Genomic DNA, 23,591 nt, shown 5'->3' with positions numbered 1-23,591 from the left:
ATCCTAGACTCTTATTACTCAAAAAGTGTTCCAGGGAGTAGCAGCACTGGCATCGTCTGGAGCTTGTTAGAAATGTCTTGGGCACTACAGGACTTACTGATTCAGACTCAGTGCCTTAAAAAAATCTCCAGGTGATTCCTATGCACACGGAAGTTTGAAAAGCACTGATGTAGATGATTCAAAGTAAGCTTATATCATTTTAAAATTTTCAATGAAAATTAAAACGTAAAATTTCTCATAGATGCCTCTTGAACTTCTGATGATCCCTCTCGCTAACCCATTAGGGGAATTTAAAGAAATTCAGCTGGACTGAAGCATAATTTCAGACGCAAAAGGTAAGGCAATCAGTAATGTTGGAGAGGTAACAGAGACTAGTTTGGCACACGAAAGAGTTTGGACTCTATCCGTTAATCAATGAGGAGCCACTGAAGGATTTTAAGCCCTAGAGAGAATAATGAGATTTGCTTTTTTTAGAAAGATTATTCTGGCTGTAATCATGGATTAGAGAACTGCTGACTAGAGCCAGGGAGACAAGCTAAGGACTTATTTTAATTGCCTGGGCAGTGAGGAATGACCTAGTGCTGAAGCTGAGGCTAGAGAGGGGGTAGCAAAGAGGTAGTTTGGTGACTGATTACATGTCAAGTTTCCTAGATATCCAACTCAGGTAGAGAATGCAATTTGAAGAGCAGGTTTAGGAAAAAGGATAAGTGTACCAAAGTGTACATGCTGAGCTTGTGGTACCTTTGAAATATCCATTGTGGAGATGTCCAATGGGCAGCTGCTACAAGGGTCTGTCTGGAGATACAGATTTTGGAGCAGTGAAAGAGATTGCAACAAGAATCATCGGAGAGGCCGGGCATGGTGGCTCATGCCTGTAATCCCAGCACTTTGGGAGGCCGAGGCCGGCGGATTACCTGAGGTCAGGAGTTCAAGACCAGCCTGGCCAACATGGTGAAACCCCATTTCTACTAAAAATACAAAAATTAGCCAGGCGTGGTGGCAGGTGCCTGTAATCCCAGCTACTGGGGACCCTGAGGTAGGAGAATTGCTTGAACCCAGGAGGCAGAGGTTGCAGTGAGCTGAGATCGCACCACTGCACTCCAGCCTGGGGTACAAGAGCAAGACTTCATCTCAAAAAAAAAAAAAAAAAGAATCATCAGAGAATAACTCATAGAGAAAATGTGGAATTCAAAATGATCGCCTTACCTTGCTAAATAATCTACCCAGTTAAACGGGGTTCCTGGTGTTTATGAAATGTCTACTTTTGACCAAAATTTTATACTTATATATTGTCATACTATTGTCCTACTGTGTTAACAGGATTAATATTGTCCTACTATGTTAACAGGATTAATCCCATTGTTTTATTTATTTATTTATTTATTTATATTTTTTAAGATGGAGTCTCACTCTGTTGCCCAGGCTGGAGTGCAGTGGCACGATCTTGGCTCACTGCAACCTCTGCCGCCCGGGTTCAAGCGATTCTTCTGCCTCAGCCTCCCAAGTAGCTGGGATTACAGGCACCTGCCACTGCGCCTGGCTAATTTTTGTAGTTTTAGTAGGGACGGGGTTTCACCATCTTGGCCAAGCCCGTCTTGAACTCCTGACCTCATGATCCACCTGCCTCGGCCTCCCAAAGTGCTGGGATTACAGGCGTGAGCCACTGCGCCCTGCCTAATCACATTGTTTTAGAAATAATTTAGCTAGTCATTATTTTTCTAATTTTTGAAGATGCCCTGAAAAATCTTAGAGGAGAAGTATGATTTTTTTTTTTCTTATTTGAGAAGAAAATATTTTATGGTTAGGTAACCCTTTTTTTCTGTCTAGAGAAGACTAGACAGTAGCAGTCTCCTTTTTACACATAATTCCATAGTCATTTCTTATTGTCTGGAATGGCAGAAATCAATCATTATCAGAAAGAAAATCTCACTAATAGATCATCAGGCAGGTGAATTGTTTTCAAAACTGGAAAAAGACAGTTTTTCATGTTTCCCATTGAGTCATCTGTCACATGGAATTCACTAGAGATGCAGGGATAACCTGGAAATCCCTAGTCTTTCTGCTCCTCCCTGTCAAACAACCTCATTCACTATTTTTATTATTGTTTCCTTCCCTCTTCAACTGTCTCTATCTCCACCATGAAAGGAAAAGTCAAATCATTTCAGGTCCTGAGTCATCCTTAAGCCTTCTGACTGAGGCAACATATCAGACAAGATCCCAGCATACCTATTTCATGGTGAAACTGACCTTGGAAGCTAACACCAGGGAGTCATTGTCATAACAAAAGTTCCCTCCCAAGGGAAGAGACTGTGTCAGGTGACAACCCACCTACCCCTATCACTCCCACCCAGTCCCAGTCCCAGTCCCATCTTCTCTGTGTGAGTTGAACCCAGAGGCCTAGAATAAAACTAGGCTTGTAAAAAAAAAAAAAAAAAGTTTCAGTAGTGTCAGTTATTAAATTTAAATAAGATATTCTTTTTTTTTTATTTTTTGAGATAGAATCTTGCTCTGTAGCCCAGGCTGGAGTGCAGTGGTGCAATATTGGCTCACTGCAACCTCTGCTTCCCAGGTTCAAGCAATTCCCCTGCCTCAGCCTCCCGAGTAGCTGGGGTTACAGGCACTCACCACCATGCCCGGCTAATTTTTGTATTTTTTTTTTTAGTAGAGACGGGGTTTCACCATGTTGGCCAGCCTGGTCTCAAACTCCTGACCTTGTGATCTGCCCACCTCGGCCTCCCAAAGTGCTGGGATTACAGACGTGAGCCACCGCGCCTGTCCAAATAAGACATTCTGATAGTCTTTTCTGAAGATAAAGGCTATCCTCAAGTGCACCTCAACAGTGAGAGTAAAAGCAAGAACATTAGATATGTAATGATGTAATTGAAGGGTGGTGTTCCTACTGTCAGTTCCCTAGCAGAGGCCCTGTCTACAGGCTGGCTCCCCCTGACATTGGCATCTAGCTAAGCCTCTGTTGGCCATTCTACCTACCATTTTTCCCCTTGCCTAATCTCAAAGATGTATTCTCGATTTCCTTTTCTAAGACTGCTCTTCAATCTTGATGTCCACTAAGAAATGTTCTGGGTCAGCTGTTCTCAAACTTTAGCCAGCATGAGGATTACCAAGAGGATTTGTTAAAACACCCCACCTGTGAGTTTCTAATTCTGTAGGTGGAAGGTAGAGCCCAAGATTTTGCAATTTTAACCACTTTCCAGATGATGCTGATGTTGTTTATCTTTAGGTCCCCAGTATTTTATTCATTAATTTAGTCAAAAAATATTTACTGACCACACACTATATGCCAGACATCCATTTTGCATAGTATTCTCTTTCTCTAGAGCAATCTTTTCCTAGAAGACACCAATGACAAATTCAAGTGCTTAAGGATTTGGGAATGGTTCTACTTAAAACAGTTCTTCTTCCACTAGTTTGATTAGCAAACGTTTTATTCTGGACAGTAGTAAAGGAAGGCTCATACTAATCTACGCTCAATTATTCCAAAAATCTTAATTAGTGAATGGAATGATGATTAATGAGCTTTTTTATTCTTGCCCTCCAAAATAGAAATTTGGAGTTATGTAGGCCATTGACTAAGACTCAGTAAAGATCTTGGTTAGATCTTGTTTTGCTCTTTTTTTTAAAGCTATAAAAGTCATTTTTGGAACAATTTGCTATTTGATGATATTAATATTTCATCATATATTAATTTTCTTTAAGTTTTAGTTATGTTGGAGAATTTCCTTATTCTTTGGTGATTCATGTTAAAATATTTAGAGGTTATGTGTCAAAAATATCTAAAATTTACTTTATTTATTTATTTTTGAGATGGAGTTTCGCTCTTCCACCCAGGCTGGAGTGCAGTGGTGCGACCTCGGCTCACTGCAACCTCTGCCTTCCGGTTTCAAGCGATTCTCTTGCTTCAGCCTCCAGAGAAGCTGGGATTACAGGCGCCCACCACCACGCCCGGCTAATTTTAGTATTTTTGGTAGAGACCGGGTTTCACCACGTTGGCCAGGCTGGTCTCAAACTCCTGACTTTGCAATCTGCCCGCCTCGGCCTCCCGAAGTGCTGGGATTACCGAGCCTGGCTAAAATTTACTTTAAATGTTTCATATAGGCTGGGCGCGGTGGCTCATGCCTGTAATCCCAGCACTTCGGGAGGCCAAGGCGGGCGGATTGCCTGAGCTCAGAAGTTCGAGACCAGCCTGGGCAACGTGGCAAAACCCTGTCTCTATTAAAAATACAAAAAATTAGGCCGGGCGCGGTGGCTCACGCTTGTAATCCCAGCACTTTGGGAGGCCGAGGCGGGCGGATCACGAGGTCAGGAGATCGAGGCCACGGTGAAACCCCGTCTCTACTAAAAATACAAAAGAATTAGCCGGGCGTGGTGGCGGGCGCCTGTAGTCCCAGCTACTCGGAGTGGCTGAGGCAGCAGAATGGCGTGAACCCGGGAGGCGGAGCTTGCAGTGAGCCGAGATCGCGCCGCTGCACTCCAGCCTGGGCGACAGAGCGAGACTCCGTTTCAAAAAAAACACAAAAAATTAGCTGAGCATGGTGGCCCGTGCCTATAGTCCCAGCTACTTGGGAGGCTGAGGCTAGAGAATCGCTTGAACCTGGGAGGCGGAGCATTGCAGTGAGCTGAGATTGTCCTACTGCACCACTTCAGCCTGGGCGACAGAGCAAGACTTTGTCTTAAAAAAACAAACAAACAAAAAAACTTTTCTATATACATATGCATGTGTGTATATATATATATATATATATATATAAATAAAATGAAGAGTGAGAAAACAAGTATGACGAAATGTTGGTATTTGTTGAATCCACGTAGAAAGCATGTAGCTATCCATTGCGTTATTTTTTCCAACTTTTCTGTATGTTTGAAAATTTTCATAATACAAAATTGACGGAAATGCAGATTTAGAAGATTTATAATGATTCATTAAATATTCATTTTCAGTACCAACAAGATTTTCGCCGTATGGTAAAACGTTGTTCTACTTGACCATATAATGTAATTAATAGAGTTCGGAGAGCTCCACCAATCTTTGAAGCATTCTTTGAAAGATCACAAAAAAATCATAAGGGTAAAATACACTGCAACATTAAATGGAACTGGAACTAGTTCTACTTTTATTTATCTAGTAAACTAAAGTTTAATTTCAATAATCCACTTTTGTCTCACAATAAAATTTCAACAAACTGGCAGCTGGGAAAAAAATTACTAACAAGTGTAAAAATAAGAACTTTACTCTTCCAAAAACAAAATTGTTCTTATACCTAGTTTTGTAAAACTGACAAATTTTGTAAAATTTTCTAATTCCATTAGCAGATAAAATTCACATTGACAGAATGTAAGATAATATACATTTTAAAGGATAATACTATGTATCTTTATTCCTTGTAAAGGAAGTTGCCGCTGTGACTACGGGTTACAGATTCTTTCAGATTTGTTCTTTTTCCTTTTTTTTTTTCCATCTGAAATGTTCAAACAGTAGAGACTGTGGGTCTGTTCTTTTTCGATGATCCTTCTTATCACATTCATTAGTGCGCTTCACTGTGATTAAGTTATGACTTCTCTTTGCTGGGTGTGGAGCCATTTATTTGAGTTAGTTTCCTTAAGCTCCTTCTGGGCTAGTTATTTTCCTCATCACGTCTTTCACTGCCTTTGCCAGGGCCTGTTACAGTGTGCTGGATGGCAGCAGTTCTAGCGCAGATGTAACTCATCGCCTGGAAGCACGGATAATGAGCTTCACTCCTTTCATGCTCAGCAGAGCTCAAGCAACATGTGGAGACCTCCGTGCCAAATGGGAGAAGCCTTTCTCTACAAATCTGTGTAGACACCTCTATCACAGAAGCTGAAGAATGATTTTTAGAAGATTATAAGGCACTCAAGTATTAAAAACATTTGTTAGGTATCATCTATGGGCTGATAGCGTGCAAAGTGCAAGAGATACAAAGAAATAAGATGTAATCTAAAAGCTTAGAGTCTAAACGCAGAAAATGTAAATGTGGAAAACAGGCCGGATGCGGTGGCTCATGCCTGTAATCCCAGCGCTTTGGGAGGCCGAGGTGGGTGGATCACGAGGTCAGGAGTTGGAGACTAGCCTAGCCAACATAGTGAAACCCCATCTCTACTAAAAATACAAAAAATTAGTCGGGCGTGGTGGCGGGCGCCTGTAATCTCAGCTACTCGGGAGGCTGAGGCAGGAGAATCGCTTGAACCCGGGAGGCGGAGGCAGCAGTAAGCAGAGATTGCACCATTGCACTCCAGCCAGGGCGACAGTGTGAGACTCCGTATCAAAAAAAAAAAAAATACATATATATATATATAATGCGTATGATGTGTTCCAACGTATTCATTGTGGTGTGGTCTTGGAGTTAGAGACTTCACTGTTTATCCTGGGGCAAGTTATCCGGGTGTTTTTGTTGGCTTTTTGTGGTTCTTGGTTTTTGTTTTTGCATTTTGGGGCTTCAACAATCTCATTATAAAATTCCTACCTCCAGGGTTAGTGTGAGGATTTGTAGGCCTCGTGGGACATGGACAGTGTGGTTGCTCAGTAAACATTTGCTTCCTTTCTGTGTGGTCAGTGGCTGCTTTGAAATCCAGCGGAGGCCACGCCCATGCCCATGAGGGTTTCAGTGAGAGGTAAGAGAGGAAAAGCACTTCCTCTTCTAATGCAGCTGCAAGCCTCTAAGCACGCATGGGTGGAGTGTCAACAGCACTCTAGCTGTAATTGATTGTCATTATTTGTCGGAGGACATTTCTTGTTCTAACTTTGAGCCTTAGAGGTATAAAAATGTCTCATGTCTAGAGCTTTAAATAACCCAAATGAAACAATAGATGTTATTTCATTATTAGCATAGGACAGTGTCTGGCACAGGGTAAGGGTTTAATAAATCATAGTCATTATCATTATCACTATCATCCTTAATTTTATACTTGGGAAAGGTGTAAAGCCTAAAAGTTAAATTATCCTAAGTCACACAGCTCATAAATGGCCTTTGGCTGACCATTTGATTAATATTGCTGCTATAATTTATTAGATTGAAAATTTGATTAGGGCTGGATTGAGGTAAATTTACTCAAAATTACTCTTCTTGTATTTCCAGCATCTACAGCAGCACAGATATATAACAGATACTTATGAATATTTGTTGAATGTGTGTGTGTGTGTGTGTCTGTGCATGTGTGTGTTTAGCATGGCCTTTTTACCAAGGTAGACCTGGCTTGAAATCCCAACTCCAGTACCTTCTAGATATTATACATAAATTTAGGCAAGTTAATCACTTTCAGTTATAACTTTCCCACTTGTTAAAAATGAAGCTAATCTGGCTGGGCACGGTGGTGCATGCCTGTAATCCCAGCACTTTGGGAGGCCGAAGTGGGCAGATCACCTGAGGTCAGGAGTTCGAGACCAGCCTGGCCAACACTGTGAAACCCCGTCTCTACTAAAAATACAAAAATTAGCCAGGCGTGGTGGCACGTGCCTGTAATTCCAGCTACTTGGGAGGCTGAGGCAGAAGAATCATTCGAACCTGGGAGGCGGAGGTTGCAGTGAACTGAGATGGCGCCATTGCACTCCAGCCTAGGGTACAAGAGCGAAACTCCATCTCAAAATAAATAAATAAATAAATAAATAAAACTTTAAAAGTGGGGCTAATCAGACTCAATACCTATTTCACATGCTTGTGGATAAACTTAGATGGAGCAATACATGCAAAAACTATCATGCCCAGTATTGGTGGAGACTGCTCCTTTTCATTTTGTCTCCTTTTCCTGTGCTCTTTATGAAGTTTTGTCAGAGTTAGCAAACATCATGGTTTGCCACAAGAGGGCAATACTAAATTGAAATCAAAATCTGTGCTAAAAAATGTCTTTTCCTAAATTAAGTGATTACCTCTCTGCCTGTTTTTCTTTCTCCCCACCCCTCATAAACGTAGTTAGTTGTTGAGTGTTTCTTGCTTAGACTTCTGTTCTTTTCCTTCATCCCGTTCATCCAAAATCTGTCATCATGATAAAATCTAGATTTGGCAGGGACTTTAGAAGTTATATTGTGCAGTGGCTCACACCTGTAATCCTAGCACTTTGGGAGGCTGAGGTGGGAGGATTGCTTGAGTTTAGGAGTTCAAGACCAGCCTGGGCAACATAGCCAGACACCATCTCTTAGAAAAAAAGTCATATTGTCACATAGAACAAATTCCACTCTCTGCAGCTATTCTTCCCCTCTAGTTGACCTTGACTTCTGCTTCTGTGTCCCCCCCTCCGTTAAGCTAACACAACAGCCCTGAGTGTTTGTGATGCACTTTTCTTTCTGAGAAAGTGCCTCTTAATTATTCTAACTTTACCTCAAACTCAGCATAGGAGACTAAACCTAAACCTATGTATATTTCTTCTAAAAAAAAAATAACACTTCTGAGTTGTATAGGCTTAAATCTCAAAGTTATGTTGGATTCTACCTCATCCACAAAAATCACACTATATTTCCTTCCTTTATTTAATCTGCTTACTGCCCGTCTGTTGCCCAATCTCGTGTGTACTTACCCCGTCTAAATTCTCTTTTCTCATCTCTCAATCATTTGACTTTTTGGTCTTCCAACCATTGCTCTTTAGTCCATCTATTGGATAATGAGCTCTTGGAATCCATAGACTCATACAATGTGGGCTATGTTCTGTACTCTTCCTGTGAGAGACTCCCATTTCCTACCCCCGGACAAAGTGAAGTTTCTTTTTCGACCCGGACTACATTTAGCATTTGTCTGTGCTTCATGACAACCATGGAGAGGAAGCAGGGAGAGCTGTGTGCATTTGAGGGGGGCTGTACAATTTGTGAGAGCATTTTTTTTAACTGGAAAAGACAATGTTACTAAGTCACATAGGCTACTGTCACTAATGATGTGTACATTTGCCCATCAGAAATGCAGTGTCATACACCAACTAATTTTATGAGAAATAGTGATGTTAAGAGCATTGTGTGTGACAGTAATAATACTTTTAAGAAGGCAGAATAAAAAGATCTTGGTATCTAAGGGCTTAATCTGAACTTCGTTTTTCGGCTGGCAGAAGAGTATTTTAGAAATTGTTAAGTCAAAAATTAAGTAGGTTCAAATGCTTGTTTCTTTTTGTTTATTTGTTTTGGGTTTTTAAAAAATTTTTATCTGTTTTTAGATGACAGAGTCTCGTTCCGTTGCCCAGGCTGGAGTGCAGTGGCACAATCTTGGCTCACTGCAACCTCTGCCTCCTGGCTTCAAACGATTCTCGTGCCTCAGCCTCCCTAGTAGCTGCTGGGATTACAGGTGCACACCACCACACCCAGCTAATTTTTCTATTTTTAGTAGAGATGGGGTTTTATCATGTTGGCCAGGCTGGTCTCGAACTCCAGGTGAAATGCCCACCTGGGCCTCCTAAGGTGCTGAGATTACAGGCTGAGCCACCGGGCCTGGCCCCTCATACAGGTTTTAAATGTATGTCTAATTCTTATTTCTTCTTTGCTTCTCTTTTTGATGACTGAATCATCTAAGTGAAATAAGACAGACATATAGTGCAAATATTGTATAATTTCATTTATATGAGATACCTACATTGTCAAACTCATAGAGATAGAAAGTAGAATGGTTACCAGGAGCTGGGAGGAGGGGAAACCAAGAAGAAACACTTGGTTTCTGTTTAGTCATCTCTTACCAGGCTTGAACTTAACCTCGGATTATCTGAGTCTGGGTGGTCTAAATCTACATAATTAATTGAAAAGTAATAATAGCTTGACAATAACATTTGCTGAGTACATACGAAGTGCCAGGCTTAAGTGTCAGACATGATCTACGTCAAGAAAAAGTTTTAGGCAGATTTACAAATGCCATATTAGTTTACTATCCTCTACTATCTATTTGCTCTCAAAAGCAAGTAAACAAAGCCCACATATCCCATTCCAGAATCAGGAAAACAAACAGAGACATTTCTCTGTGCCAAAGAGCCTGTCAGCCAATAATATTTGCGAAGCTTACCACGCAGCTTATGGTGTCATGTGTTATGAAGTGGAAATTTCTGGACAGGCTATATTTCAATCCATTACATTTGTTTATGAAAACAAGCTTGCAGGTATTGCTGATCTTTTGTATAGAAAGTCTATTCTCTTGGAAAGAATCTGGTTCGGTTAATTATGATGGAGAGAATAATGCATGGAAACAACAGTTCAAAACTGACAGTAAATCCACCTCAAAGCAAAAGTATTTCTGGTTTTTCTCAAGTAGCTGTGTTAATGTGGCATAAGAGAAAGCCTGACTAGCAGGTATAATTAAAGTATGAATCACAGGAATAAGGCATGAGTAACTATGAAAACACCTACAAGAAATAAGCCCATTATAACATGATAAACTTTAGGGACTCATGAGTGAAGGGTAGGAGAAAAAGTCCTAATCCCATGTAAATGCAATGATAGGCCTGAGTGGAAACATATTGATAAACAATAGCATCAATGTATTATTAGTACAGCATCTGTGTGAGGCTGTGGAACATAGCATATTCTGCCTTATGCTATATGGGTACTTATTCTCCACATTTCCTTTTTCTGAGAACTGCTTGAGGTCATGGATAATGCTTCTATCTTTTTATAGAAATCACTTCCCCACCCAGACCTTAGTAATGTAGACAGTAGACATAAAACATATAATTACATACATGAATGGGCAAATGATAACCTATATCATAGAATGTACGATACATCTGCCCTGGCATGTAAGACTTTTAAAGAAAACTAAATATTGACATCCAACATGTTAAATGCAACTTATGAAACACCAATGATGCATTTTTTAAGACTTAATCACAGTACGATGATTTAATGAAAAACAGGAAGAGAATGTTATATTTTATCGTTTCATATCTCAGCAGTTTGGCCCTGGATTCAGTTGATAGGAACAGCAACATGGCAAAAGTTGAAAGGAAACTGGCCTGGGTGGTTTTTTGTCTTTCAGGCAGAGTAATGAGTAAATATAAAATCACCTCTGGTGAAACACAGTCCACTGCTGTTTATGTCATATCATTTCATTAACTGACAAACAGAATTACTGCCTCTCCCTTCCCCAAACCTGCCAAAGAAAAAAAAAATTGAAGAGTATTTAGTTAACAAAAACAAATTCGACACTTGGAGTTAAAATGGCTCTAATAGTGGCTGGCCATTTTGCCAATATGGGGCCAAAGATGTAAATATGGATGGAAGGTGTTTTGAGATGGAGTCGTTCTGTCACTCAGGCTGGAGTGCCGTGGAGTAATCTCGGCTCACGGCAATCTCCACCTCCCGGATTCCAGTGACTCTCCCGCCTCAGCCTCCCAAGTAGCTGGGACTACAGGCGTGATCCACCAGGCCCAGCTAATTTTTGTATTTTTTAGTAGAAACTGGGTTTCACCGTGTTGGCCAGTATGGTCTCCAACTCCTGACCTCAAGTGATTCTCCTGCATCAGCCTCCCAGAATGCTGGTATTACAGGCATAAGTCACTGCGCCTGGCCCACACTGTTTACATTATCTTATCTGTTTTAGATTTACATGTTATTTTTAATGTTCGTGTACATTTAAAAAATTGAAACCAAGAATCTTGACTGGCTCTGAAACTTAATTGGGAAAAATGTAAAGCACTTTAGTGGAATTTTTCTCATGATCTGTAGAATAGTTTTTAAACAGATGGTTCATATGGACAAAGCAATGAAAATGTAGAAATTAAAAGCAGATCCTTAAGAACAATATCTGAGTTCTCAGAAATCCTATAGATGATGTCAGGATGAGATGTAAAGCAGTCGTTTCTTGTGCTGTCAAGGTTTTAAGGGAACAGAAATTTATTAGGTGAACCTTCACCGGAGGAAGGATAAAGCCTGTGGGTAGGAGTTAACTATTTCAAACTCCAGTCCAGTTCAACAATTTGAAAATCTTCCTGCTCCTAGGACAATTCTACCCAGGTGCCAATAGGAGATACTACTATTGTGATGCAAATAGGTATTCTTCTAGAAGTAGGAGCACGTAAGTAGAGTGAGGATGACTTGAAAAATCGTCCCACCTTCCCAGGTATGGAGTGGGGGCAGGGGGAAGAAACACCTCCAGGCTGGATCATTGAAACTGAGGGGTGGGAGAGCGATGGGACAACTTTTCAACGTGGAATTCAAATGCATTGGGTGGGGAAGTGTGAAGTAAAATCTAAACGAACGCTAGACAGTAGTATCTTCCATCTACGCTTCAAAATACTCAAACTTTAGGGAAACTTAACGTTGGTTGTTCTCCCAGAGAATTGTAGGGAGTGGGTGGAGGGGACGACTGTTAGGGGAGGTATATTGCGAGTCAGATCCTTTTGTGGAGCGAGGGACCCCGAAGTGTCACCAAGGGCTAGCCGAAACCAGGGGCCCAAGAGGGGACAGGGTTAACACCCCAGCCAAGGCCGGAGCGCAAGCGCGGGGCTGTAGCGCGGGGAGCCCTGGAGCCCTGTGCGGGCGGACGGGTGGGGCAGGAGGGCAAAGGGGCGAAGGGGCGGGGTGGCGCTGGGTGGGAGCGCGGCGGCGGGGAGGAGGGTCTGGGAGCCGGGGTCCGATTTGCAAGCGCTCTGAGCCTGCGTCCGCCGAGGGGGAGGGTTTCCCCAGCCCGGCCGGAGTTGCGGCTGTGCGCTGCTTCTGGCTCACAACGCCGACGACTGTCAAGAGAGTTGGGGAGTGGAACTGCCGGAAGTGTCTGCGCGCGGTGAGAGAAACTTTCCTGCTCCGGCCGCGGCCCGGAGCCTCGCCGCCCCTGCGCTCCGAACGACGATGCGTCCAGATGACAACAACCTGAGCGGACTCGTGCCTCGGCCCGCCGCCCGCGCCTGCGCTCGCCTAGCCTCGGGGGAGGAAGACTGAGCCCGGCGCAGGCGGCGCGGCGCTCGGGGCCCGTTTCCTCCGCGCAATCAGTCCTCTAGCGTCCCGGCGCCTTCCCCGGGATCGCGCGACCCCAGCGCCCGCCGCGGCCGCCGGCTGCCCCCGCCCTGACCGCCGGCCCGGACGTGTCCGCGGCCGCCGCTGGCAGCGCCTGTGCCATGGGGCTGCCCACTCTGGAGTTCAGCGATTCCTACTTGGACAGCCCAGATTTCAGGGAGCGCTTGCAGTGTCACGAGATTGAGCTGGAGCGAACCAACAAGTTCATCAAGGAGCTCATTAAGGACGGCTCTCTGCTCATTGGGGCGTTGAGGAGTAAGTAGGGCTGGCGGGGGAGTGGACACCCGGATCTGGAGAGTCCCCGCGGGGTGCGGGTCCGAAGGGTGGATTGGAGGAGTCGGAGCTTCTTTTGTTTGAATGGATTTGGGGACAAAAGCTGAAGAGCTCCCCTGCTGGTGGCCAAAAAAGTTTGTTCTTGAGGTGTTCTTTACTTATTTACTTACCCGTCTACAGGGATGGGGAAAGTTCTCTACTGGGCACTGGAATATATCCTGAGGAAAGTCGTTCAAAGCCATCTTGTTGTGTAATGCTCCTAGGAAGATGTTGGGGACTTTAAATTTTTTTTTTTAAATTTATTGTATCTATTAATAGTTTGAACTAAAAAAGCCCTTAAGGGGGGAATCAAGAGTTTGTCTTAAAGATAAAATTAAGCTAGTTTAGTGATATTCAAAGAAAATTATTAATGTCTCCCATACGTCAGTGGCTCTTCATTGGACACGGTCACTGAGTTGGCTTTTTAAAAAGTATACATTTACAGTTTTGCCATTTTGTAAGATAATCGAAGACAGCATGGCACCAGTGCATTTTAACTCTGCAAGTTTTCTGTGCGTCTTGGTTTTGGTTTGCATTGTGTGGGTGTTGGGTGTGTCATTGGGATGAAAGTTCAGGAGTTAAAGGCCAATCAGAACTTTTGATGAACTATAGAATATAAAAACTGTTACAGTCTATAATATAGGGCTTCTTCCACCTCCTTTCCCATACACCTCCTGATCAAATTTTCCTTCCTCCTTTTATCCTCTGGATCTTTGCTTTCAGTTACTAAGACCTAAGAGTATCTGAAACTGAAGAGTTTCTCCTACAGAGAATTGAGCACAATTACATGATATGGCTTGTTACCTTTCCCAGGAGGTATTTGCATCTTTTAAAAAATTTATTTTTATTTATTTATTTATTTATTTATTTATTTATTTATTTTCCATCTTCAAAGGAGCCTGTGAAAAGTATTTGCATCTTAATAGAGGCTTCTGGATGTTTTAGCTACTGAAATGAGGCCCTGGAATCTCTGGTCACTTAAAGCTGGGTGAATGAGATACTTTCAAAAGGTAGAGAGACCTTTGGGTGATCTAGTAATCCCCAGGACATATATGGGGGCATCATCTTTGTATAACAACATGATAGGGATGTATGCGCCTAAAACTGAGACAATACTAGCATCGGATCTATATTTTGAAACATGTATTCACATAAGGAGAGAGCTTAGCAAGATGTCTTGAAATTAATGTGCTCCAAAATATCTTTTATTTTAACCATCCCAAATGTTAAAACATTTACTTAACCACTTGTGTTACTTAACCAAGGTAAAGATAATGTATTTTATGCCCATATTCACTTAATTTCTGAATTTGAGGCTACTACTAATAATGGTATTTACTGTGATTTGTGAAAAATATAGTTTGTCTGCAATTCTTGCCACCCTACATAAACACTAATGTGAACTGTCCTTCCTCTGGCTTGCAAATCCTGGTTAAAATCTCGCGGGACTAACCTCTTTGCGTCTAAGAGAGCGTGATGCCTCTTCAAAAAGAGCTGCGTCTCAGAGTGCCAAATGCCAAACCAGTTCTTGTTGGAGGTGCCAGATATTCTACATTTTTCTTCCCGCTCTGCTTGAGATAAACTTTAGTGTTTCAAAGCTGAAAATACTTACATACCTGTGATAAATGCTCTGACATGTACATTATATTACGAGTGACGTTACATACTTTATTATGATGGTTGAATCTAGCTTTGTAAAAGTCAGATGATTCCCATCATTATAGGTTTGTTTTTCCATTCATAAGTGAAGAAATCTTGGGAGTGTAGGCTCTTTGAAGATATAGGCCCTGCATCATTAATTTGGCTTATGCACTTAAATATACAACCTGCTGTCGTTCTAGGATTCTTAAGTCTGTGGTGAGAGTGTATTACTTTAACTAACGTTTGATTATTACTTCTTTCATTGTGAAAAGGAAAAGATTTTATTCCTTGGTAAAAGGATTCCTAACAGCAGCTGCCAAATGGGAGGGATTTTGGGGCAAAGGAACCCTTGAAGTCACACTGTAGCACTGATTTTTTTCATACCAAGCCACCTTTTGTCCCTTGAGGAGGATGCTCTGAGGCTGGGCTGCAGCTGCTTGGATAGGAGGAGTGTGTCAAAAAGGATTTGAGGCCTGCTTGGTTCTATCACTGGTTGCCCCTGCCCTGACCACTAGCCCAGACATGTCCCCTGGCAGAGCTGGCAGTGCCTGTACCATGGGGTTGCCCATTCCACTGCGGGAGCATCCCCGTACCATTAGTCTGCCCACTCCACTAAGGGAGCCCTTCTTCCCCCAGTCTGTCCTTTCTGTTTTTCTTTCCTGCCTGGGGAGAACTTCACCTTCCCTAACTTTATACAGACTATTTCAATAGATATGTATCCATTATCCATTTCAGTTTTTTTAGCACTGCACTGTTATTTTTATTAATAATTAATGCATTCTTAATGTAACCTTATTAAGCAGACAATCATCAATGTATTTCTGAGCATATTATGTTATTTTTATCCCTGTTGTTAACTTTTCTCGTGAGAGTTTTGGCTTGCACTCTCTTAGGTAATACATGCCTGACTATTCCAATAAGAGTCACACGTGATCCTTGCTCTGTGGTTCAAGTTGTAATTTCTTCAGTGGACTATTTGGAAGGCTCCTTTAAATTGAAGTAGAAGGCTCCTTTCAATTGAACTAGATAATTTCAATTTTAAATAATACATATAACATACTTAACACGTGTTTAAACATCCATTATTTTTATTTTATTTATTTATTTATTTATTTTTTGAGACGGAGTCTCGCTCTTTTGCCCAGGCTGGAGTGCAGTGGCGCAATCTCGGCTCACTGCAAGCTCCGCCTCCCGGGTTCACGCCATTCTCCTGCCTCAGCTTCCCGAGTAGCTGGGTCTACAGGCGCCCGCCACCACGCCCGGCTAATTTTTTGTATTTTTTTTAGTAGAGACGGGGTTTCACCGTGTTAGCCAGGATGATCTCGATCTCCTCACCTCGTGATCCGCCTGCCTCAGCCTCCCAAAGTGCTGGGATTACAGGCGTGAGCCACCGCACCCGGCCAACATCCATTTTTACGTTTCAGATTCATGTCCACTTGGAGAAAAAGGATAATAGTTAATTAAGTGTATTGACCTAGACTTGGATTTGAATTTTGGTGTTATCAAGTACAGTGTGATAGTTGGCAAGTAAGTTAACCTCTCTTAGTCCTAACTTTGCTGTGAAGTGAGGAAAATCTATACAAATCTTACCATTAGGATTGTTTGCTCATTTTGTTATATGCCACATAGATATTTTGTGAGTGATGTTTGAAAATAGTCTTACTGGTGAATAGTTTTAGTTAATGGTATATGACTGAACATCTCTACCCTTTTCATCAAATATAATTATTTGAACTGTATCCTTTTAACAGGTGTCAGTCTTAAAATTTGAGCTGTGAAAAAGTAGGTTACTTTTGCTTATTAATTTTTTTTCCCTTCAGGAATTATATTCAAAGAAACATTTCAAAATTGATTTTTTATATAATTTACCCTTTACTTTTTCTTGTCTTTATACTTTTGAATTCAAAGAGTCATCTTTAAGTAAAATGAGCTTTCTCCTTGTAATAATATGCAGACCCCAAAACAGACAAAAAGAGGATAGACAGAAATAAGCAATGGAAACTTGATAAGCAAGGAGATTTTTATTTATTTATTTTTTTGAGACAGGGTCACTCTGTCACCCAGGCTGGAGTGCAGTGATGCAAACACGGCTCACTGCAGCCTCTACCTCCCAGGCTCAGGTGACCCTCCCACCTCAGCCTCCCTATTCCTATGGTAGCTGGGACCATAGGAATGCATCACCAGGCCAGGCTAATTTTTGATATTTTTTGTAGAGTCGAGGTTTTCACCACGTTGTCCAGGCTGGTCTCATCAAACTCCTGGGTTCAAGCGATCTGCCTGCCTCCACCTCCCAAAGTGCTGAGATTACAGGTGTGAGCCACCATATCCAGTGCCACAAGATTTTAAGTGTTCTAACCATACACACAAAAGTGATAAGTTTATGGGGTAATGATCATATTAGCGTGATTTAGCCATTCCACAATGTATCAAATATATATAACATCATGTTATGTCTATCAAAACATTATATTGTGCACCATAAATACATACAACTTTTATTTGTCAATAAAAAATAAAAAAGAAATAAATAGCAAGAGTTACACTCATTGAGTTGAATTGATTGAGTGGGGAGAGCATTATCAGCATTCCTTCACCACCCTAGCCTGAAGCATCTTGGCTGTCCTTTCTTCCTTATTTCATTCTTCTTCTAGTTCCCTTAAGCTGAGACTGGCCTGCTGTTTGGTTTGCTTTTTGGAAAATGTTTCTAAACTTGTATGTTTAGTATTGATCAAAGGAAAAAAAAAGATAATGGACTCTTGTATACATTTAATTATTGTCATAAGTAAATATACACAAGCATGGAACTATAATTCTATGCTTATAACATTCATGCAATCTTGAAAGCAAATCAGTTTACAAAGTAAATAAAAACAATATTGTGAAACCAATACAAAACTTGTCAGCAACATTTAGTTAATCTAATGGATGATGTTATTGTGCTGAAGCTAATTTTCTTCTCAGAGATTGCTGATAATATCTAGTGCGTTGTTGATGATTCATTTTCTCACACTTTTTCCAGTTGCAACCTGCAGTTCTTGAGAATCTTCTTGCCCTGATGAAGGCCTTCCTTCCATCAGAAGCTTTATTTGTTTATTACTCGGTCATATTGCCTTTGTTGTGGTAGCAGTTGTTCCTGGCACTAGTGATCCATGACCCAAATGAAGATGGCACCGATTATGTTGATGATGTGGACAATGCAGTCAATTAAGGCATCAGCCAGAGGAGAGCACAGTTTCTTAAAGGTGTCTACCCTGAGTGTCCACAGACCTCAGTTTGAGATACATTGCTATGATACATTTTTGATTTGAGAATTAAGTGGGTGTTTATAGTAAGGGAAAACCCTAAGTGCAAATAGCAGGTGGAAACGACTTAGACAAGATGAGGTACCTCTGCCTTTCATTTTCTGTGTTTCACTAATGCAGCTTAGCCTTTTTTCACTCAGTGTTTTACTTTTTAAGTCAGCTTTGATTTTGTGTGTGTGTTCAGGGCCTACTTAGCTACTAGAATTTTTGGTGGCACAAGGAAAGAATTAAAAGGGGGAAAAAGGCAAGTTTACAAAATTTGAGACTTCTCATAGTTACTGCCCTATTTACTTGGTCATCCTTTGGCTTCTTGTAAGAACTGCCATTGTTTTAGGATATTTTTGGTTATATAAATTTGCACGTAGGTTTTTTTTTTTTTTTTTTTTTTTTAAAGTGGAACTCATCGTAGATTCCTGTTTGTTCTGCAAGAGTTCCTTATTCCACTAAGGTTGTTTGCTTGTGTAGTTGGGCAGCCTAATCAGACGTGTGGAGGTGTAATTACTTCAACCATTCATTTACTTCTTATAATCATTAGAATTTAAGTTAAATGAGCAGAAGTAATTGCATCTTTCAGATGAGCTGTAATTAATTTTGGGAACTAGTAGATTAGGAATGTGGTGCTTTAAGGTTCTGTTTCCAGAGACCTGTTGCAAGTAAAAGCAGTTATACTTGTGTTAATTTAAATGTGAGCCTTGGCACTCATTAGAGTGAAATTAAATTGGGCTGGCTATTTACTTCCATCTACCTCTCTTCTCATGATCTCCATGAGCTTAATAGGTGCCCTTTGACAGTATCTTTATTTCTCCTAGATTTCTTTTTTCAGCCCGTTGTAATTAAAGGCCTCTCCTGGGTTAGGTCAGAGAATGGGTCGCTGTCGGAACAAAAAACTGTTCCTGTCTCGTGGAGACTAGCTTAGCAGTAACTACCTTTTGCACTGCCTGTTACAGTTATGATCAAGGTACTTTCAGAGTGCAGGAAACTCAAGTAACCACTACACTGTAAGTCGCTGAAGAGCTGATTTAGCAAGTGTCCATTCATTTATTAACATTTCTTAGAGTACAATGCTGATTGCGTTAATGATGGTGTTTAAGAATTATTCAGATTATGTAAGGTGAAAATGATAAAGCTTACATTAGGGTTGCTTTCTTTTCTTTTTTTTTTTGATGGAGTCTCGCTCTGTTGCCAGGCTGGAGTGCAGTGGCATGATTTTGGCTTGCTGCAACCTCTGCCTCCCCAGTTCAAGCAGTTCTTCTGTCTCAGCCTCCCAAGTAACTGGGATTACAGGCATGCGCCACCACTCCTGGCTAATTTTTTGTATTTTTAGTAGAGATAGGGTTTCACCATGTTGGCCAGGCTGGTCTCAAACTCCTGACCTCAAGTGATCTCCCCACCTCAGCTTCCCAGAGAGCTGCGATTACAGGTGTGATCCATAGCACCTGGCCAGGATTGCTTTGGTGTCAAGTGCAGTTTTTATTAATGTATATATGGAGAGTGGCAAATCTTTTCTCTAGATTCATAAACAAATAATATCCTAATATTTTAAAATTAGGATATTAATCTGCATTAAGTAAATGATACGCAACACTGAAATGTTTGTTTCAGATAGATAAGAAAGGTTGAAGGAAGGGGGGTTATTTAGTCTAAAGTCACTTTCATGAATATTGATTTCTTGCCAGAGCTGTGATTGCCACCTTTTCTGGCCCAGCCATCCCTGCGGTATGAATGGTAATTTCTGCTCATTTCAGCCTTCTAGGCAGGTGCCAGCCTCCCTGCAGCTCCACCTGCCACCCACCAATTTCACCTTGCAGCTCTGCCAGTCTTCCTTTTCCTCTAGCCTGTTGAACCTCTGCCCAGCATCTGATAATCCTTATAGTATATCTCCAGTGGTTCAGGCCTCATTAACCACGGGCTGCTTCTTGCTGACTTGCATCCTGAAAATTAAAATCACATGCTGAGGCCAGGCGCGGTGGCTCACGGCTGTAATCCCAGCACTTTGGGAGGCTGAGTTGGGTGGATCACTTGAAGTCAGGAATTCGAGACCAGCCTGGCCAACATGGTGAAACTCCGTCTCTACTAAAAATACAAAAAAGTTAGCCGGGCATGGTGGTGCATGCTTGTAATCACAGCTACTCAGGAGGCTGAGGCAGGAGAATAGCTTGAACCCAGGAGGCAGAGGTTGCAGTGAGCTGAGATAGCGCCATTGCACTCCAGCCTTGTTGACAGAGTGAGACTGTCTCAAAAAGAAGTAGAAAATAATAAAAACAGTTGCTGAGCACCTGGATCAGGAAGGCACAGGACCTGTGCTCCATCTTTTACAGCTGCCATATTCTGAGTTATAATGGCTGGTTTTTGTATAAGCGTAGCAACTTACATAGCATTTGTTCACCTTAATGGCCCTTGAAACAAAGGAAAAGAGGCAGGATGATAACAGGACAGTCAATGGAAATGTAATTATTTTAATTATTTTGTCTTTGGCTAGGTGAATTTAAACATCAGCCTGGATATTTCTGGTAAGGTAGGTTCCTCTCTCTAGGATACATTCGCTCTTGATGCCCAGGTTGGAATGCAATCGCACGATCTCAGCTCACTGCAACCTCCACCTCCCGGGTTCAAGCTATTCTCCTGCCTCAGCCTCCCAAGGAGCTGGGATTATAGGCGGCCATCATTACGCCCAGCTACTTTTTTGTATTTTTAGTAGAGATGGGGTTTCACCATGTTGGTCAGGCTGGTCTCAAACTCCCGACCTCAGGCATTCCACCCTCCTCGGCCTCCCAAAGTGCTGTGATTACAGGCTTGAGCCACTGCACCTGGCCTCTAGGATTCATTTAATCAGAGTATTTGGTTAATCAGAATACACCATTCTTTATATCTGCAGTATTCTGATTGTTTTATCAAGAATCCAGTTATAATACTAAAGAAAGTGTTTTTTGTGGAACACAAATAGAACACTGTGTGTAAGGAATGTGAATTGTGGAATAATAGTAAGGTACCTTATAGTAGCTAGTAATCTGTCAGTTGTCCCTACCTTTTTCCTTTTTGCAGACATGGGAACACATAAAAGAGGAAAAATAAGCCTGAATTTTCTAGGATTTTGAGAATAATTCCTCTAATTTAATTTTTACGTGGAATATAGTGGGAAAAAGCTAGGATAAGACTAATAGTGGCTGGCTCACAGCTGTAATCCCAGTGCTTTGGGAGGCTGAGGCAGATGGATTGTTTGAGTTCGAGTTGGAGACCAGCCTGGGCAACATGACGAAACCCCATCTCTACAAAGTATACAAAAAATTAGCTGGTGTAGTGATGCGTGCCTGTAGTCCCAGCTCCTTGGGAGGCTGAAGTGGGAAGATCGATTGAAGATGGGGAGGTTGAGGATGCAGTGAACCATGATCGTGCCACTCCACTTCAGCCTGGACAACAGAGCAAGACCCTGTGTCAAAAAACAAACAAAAAAACTGGTAACACTTTGTAGATTATTTTATGTAAAATCAATTATGACAGATTTTCAGTTCCAATTTTTAGATTCTATGGTAAAATGTCTTTTTTAAAATTTTTTATTTTATTTATTTATTTTTTTTTGAAGCAGAGTTTCACTCTTGCTGCCCAGGCTGGAGTGCAATGGCATGATCTTGGCTGACTACAACCTCCACCTCCCAGATTCAAGCGATCCTCCTGTCTTAGCCTCCTGAGTAGCTGGGATTATAGGTGTGCACCACCACGCCCAGCTAATTTTTTGTCTTTTTAGTAGAGACGGGGTTTCACCATGTTGGTCAAGCTGGTCTCGAACTCCTGACCTCATATGATCTGCCCGCCTCAGCCCCCCAAAGTGCTGGGATTACAGGCGTGAGCCACTGTGCCCGGCCCCCTAATTTTTAATTTAATTTTATTTTTAGAGACAGGGTCTTGCTGTGTTTCCCAGGCTGGAGTGCAGTGGCTATTCAGAGGCAAGATCATAGTGCATTACCGCCTCAAATTCCTGGCCTCAGTCAGTTCTCCCACCTCAGACTCCTGTGGAGCTGGAACTATAGGAACATGCCACTGCATTTACCTCAAAAAGTCTTAATTTTTAAAGGTATTTTTAAAATGCCAAATATGACATTCTAAAATGTTGGTTTATCTGATTTGGTGATCATCTCTGGGTATACTGGAGAGTGTCTTCTATTTTGTTAAGAATGGGGAACCATCCCTAGGAGGGTTGTCAGTGTCAGGTAATATGTAAAAAAAAATTGGAAAACTGCTGCGTGTATATAAACTTGCTAGATTAATAATCGTACTATCCCTGAATCTTGGCTTTACTGTGGAAAAAAGTAGGTAGAAACGGAATGACATCCCTTTATTTGGAAGTTAGGCACGGTCATCAGTGGTGGAATTTCTTTTTTTTTTTTTTTTGAGACGAAGTCTCGCTCTGTCGCCCAGGCTGGAGTGCAGTGGCGCGATCTCGGCTCACTGCAAGCTCCGCCTCCCAGGTTCACGCCATTCTCCTGCCTCAGCCTCCACAGTAGCTGGGACTACAGGCACCCAGCACCACGCCCGGCTGATTTTTTGTGTTTTTAGTAGAGACGGGATTTCACCGTGTTAGCCAGGATGGTCTCCATCCCCTGACCTCGTGATCCGCCCGCCTCGGCCTCCCAAAGTGCTGGGATTACAGGCGTGAGCCACCGCGCCCGGCCAATCAGTAGTGGAATTTCTATGATATTTCCTCATGCAAATCTAAAAAGCCATATTGCTTGCTGCTCTGTGAAAGACATGCCAAATAGTGTTCCCTCGTGTGTAAATATATACTGGAGCTTATCCAAATGAAAGACCCAGGTTCAGTTTTTCTCTTTTGTATACAGGAAAAGCGATGATTTAATTTGGAAAACTGGTCTGTGTCTGTGTGTGGACTGGATTGATAAGGCACTGATAGAAATAAGTATTCTGTGTAGTGGATTATCCCTTTCCAAATGAGAGCTATGTAAATTGGTTTTAGTTCACTGTTGTGAGAATTTTCTCTTCTTCATTTATTTAATTTCCTTATTCCTTAAAATGTCTGAATGAAAGATAGGGGCCAAAAGGTGGGAGTGGAGAGCAAGGGGAAGCAAATTAAAGTCAGTTGTGACAACAATTTACATATTATGGTTTTGGAAAGTGTATTAGACTTTCTCTTCCTTCTATGAAAAAGTTACTCTGTAATACTAGAGAATCAAGTGACTCTGAGACTAGCCTTCCAACTGTCTTATTATTTATTTTAAAACATTTTTTAATTAAAAATTAATTATTTGTAGAGATAGGATCTTGCTGTGCTGTCTTGGCTTGTCTCCAACTTCTAGCCTCAAGCCATCCTCCCACCTCAGCCTCCCAAAGTGTTGAGATCACAGGCATGAGCCACCACACTCAGCCTTCCAACTGTTTTAAAA

At 41.7% G+C, this 23,591-nt stretch overlaps 1 protein-coding gene and 1 long non-coding RNA gene across 2 annotated transcripts in view; one reads left to right on the top strand and one right to left on the bottom strand.

The window, feature by feature from the left end:
• Nucleotides 1–9,539: 9,539 nt before the first annotated feature.
• Nucleotides 9,540–13,321, bottom strand: LOC105737588. Its single transcript, XR_004033670.1, has 2 exons — nucleotides 12,999–13,321; nucleotides 9,540–11,081 (listed from the first exon to the last, which is right to left on the bottom strand). It is a non-coding gene; the product is annotated as an uncharacterized LOC105737588 (long non-coding RNA).
• Nucleotides 12,594–23,591, top strand: part of ARHGAP42 (Rho GTPase activating protein 42) — a 312,250-nt gene continuing 301,252 nt past the window's right edge. Inside the window, exon 1 of the mRNA XM_030829546.1 lies at nucleotides 12,594–13,198. Within this exon, the coding sequence (XP_030685406.1) occupies nucleotides 13,045–13,198 (154 nt within the window). The 5' untranslated portion in view covers nucleotides 12,594–13,044. The remainder of the gene's footprint in view (nucleotides 13,199–23,591) is intronic.

This window comes from Nomascus leucogenys, chromosome 15 (genome assembly GCF_006542625.1).
Source record: "Nomascus leucogenys isolate Asia chromosome 15, Asia_NLE_v1, whole genome shotgun sequence".
NCBI lineage: Eukaryota > Metazoa > Chordata > Mammalia > Primates > Hylobatidae > Nomascus > Nomascus leucogenys.
This window is presented reverse-complemented; position numbering and strand designations above follow the sequence as displayed.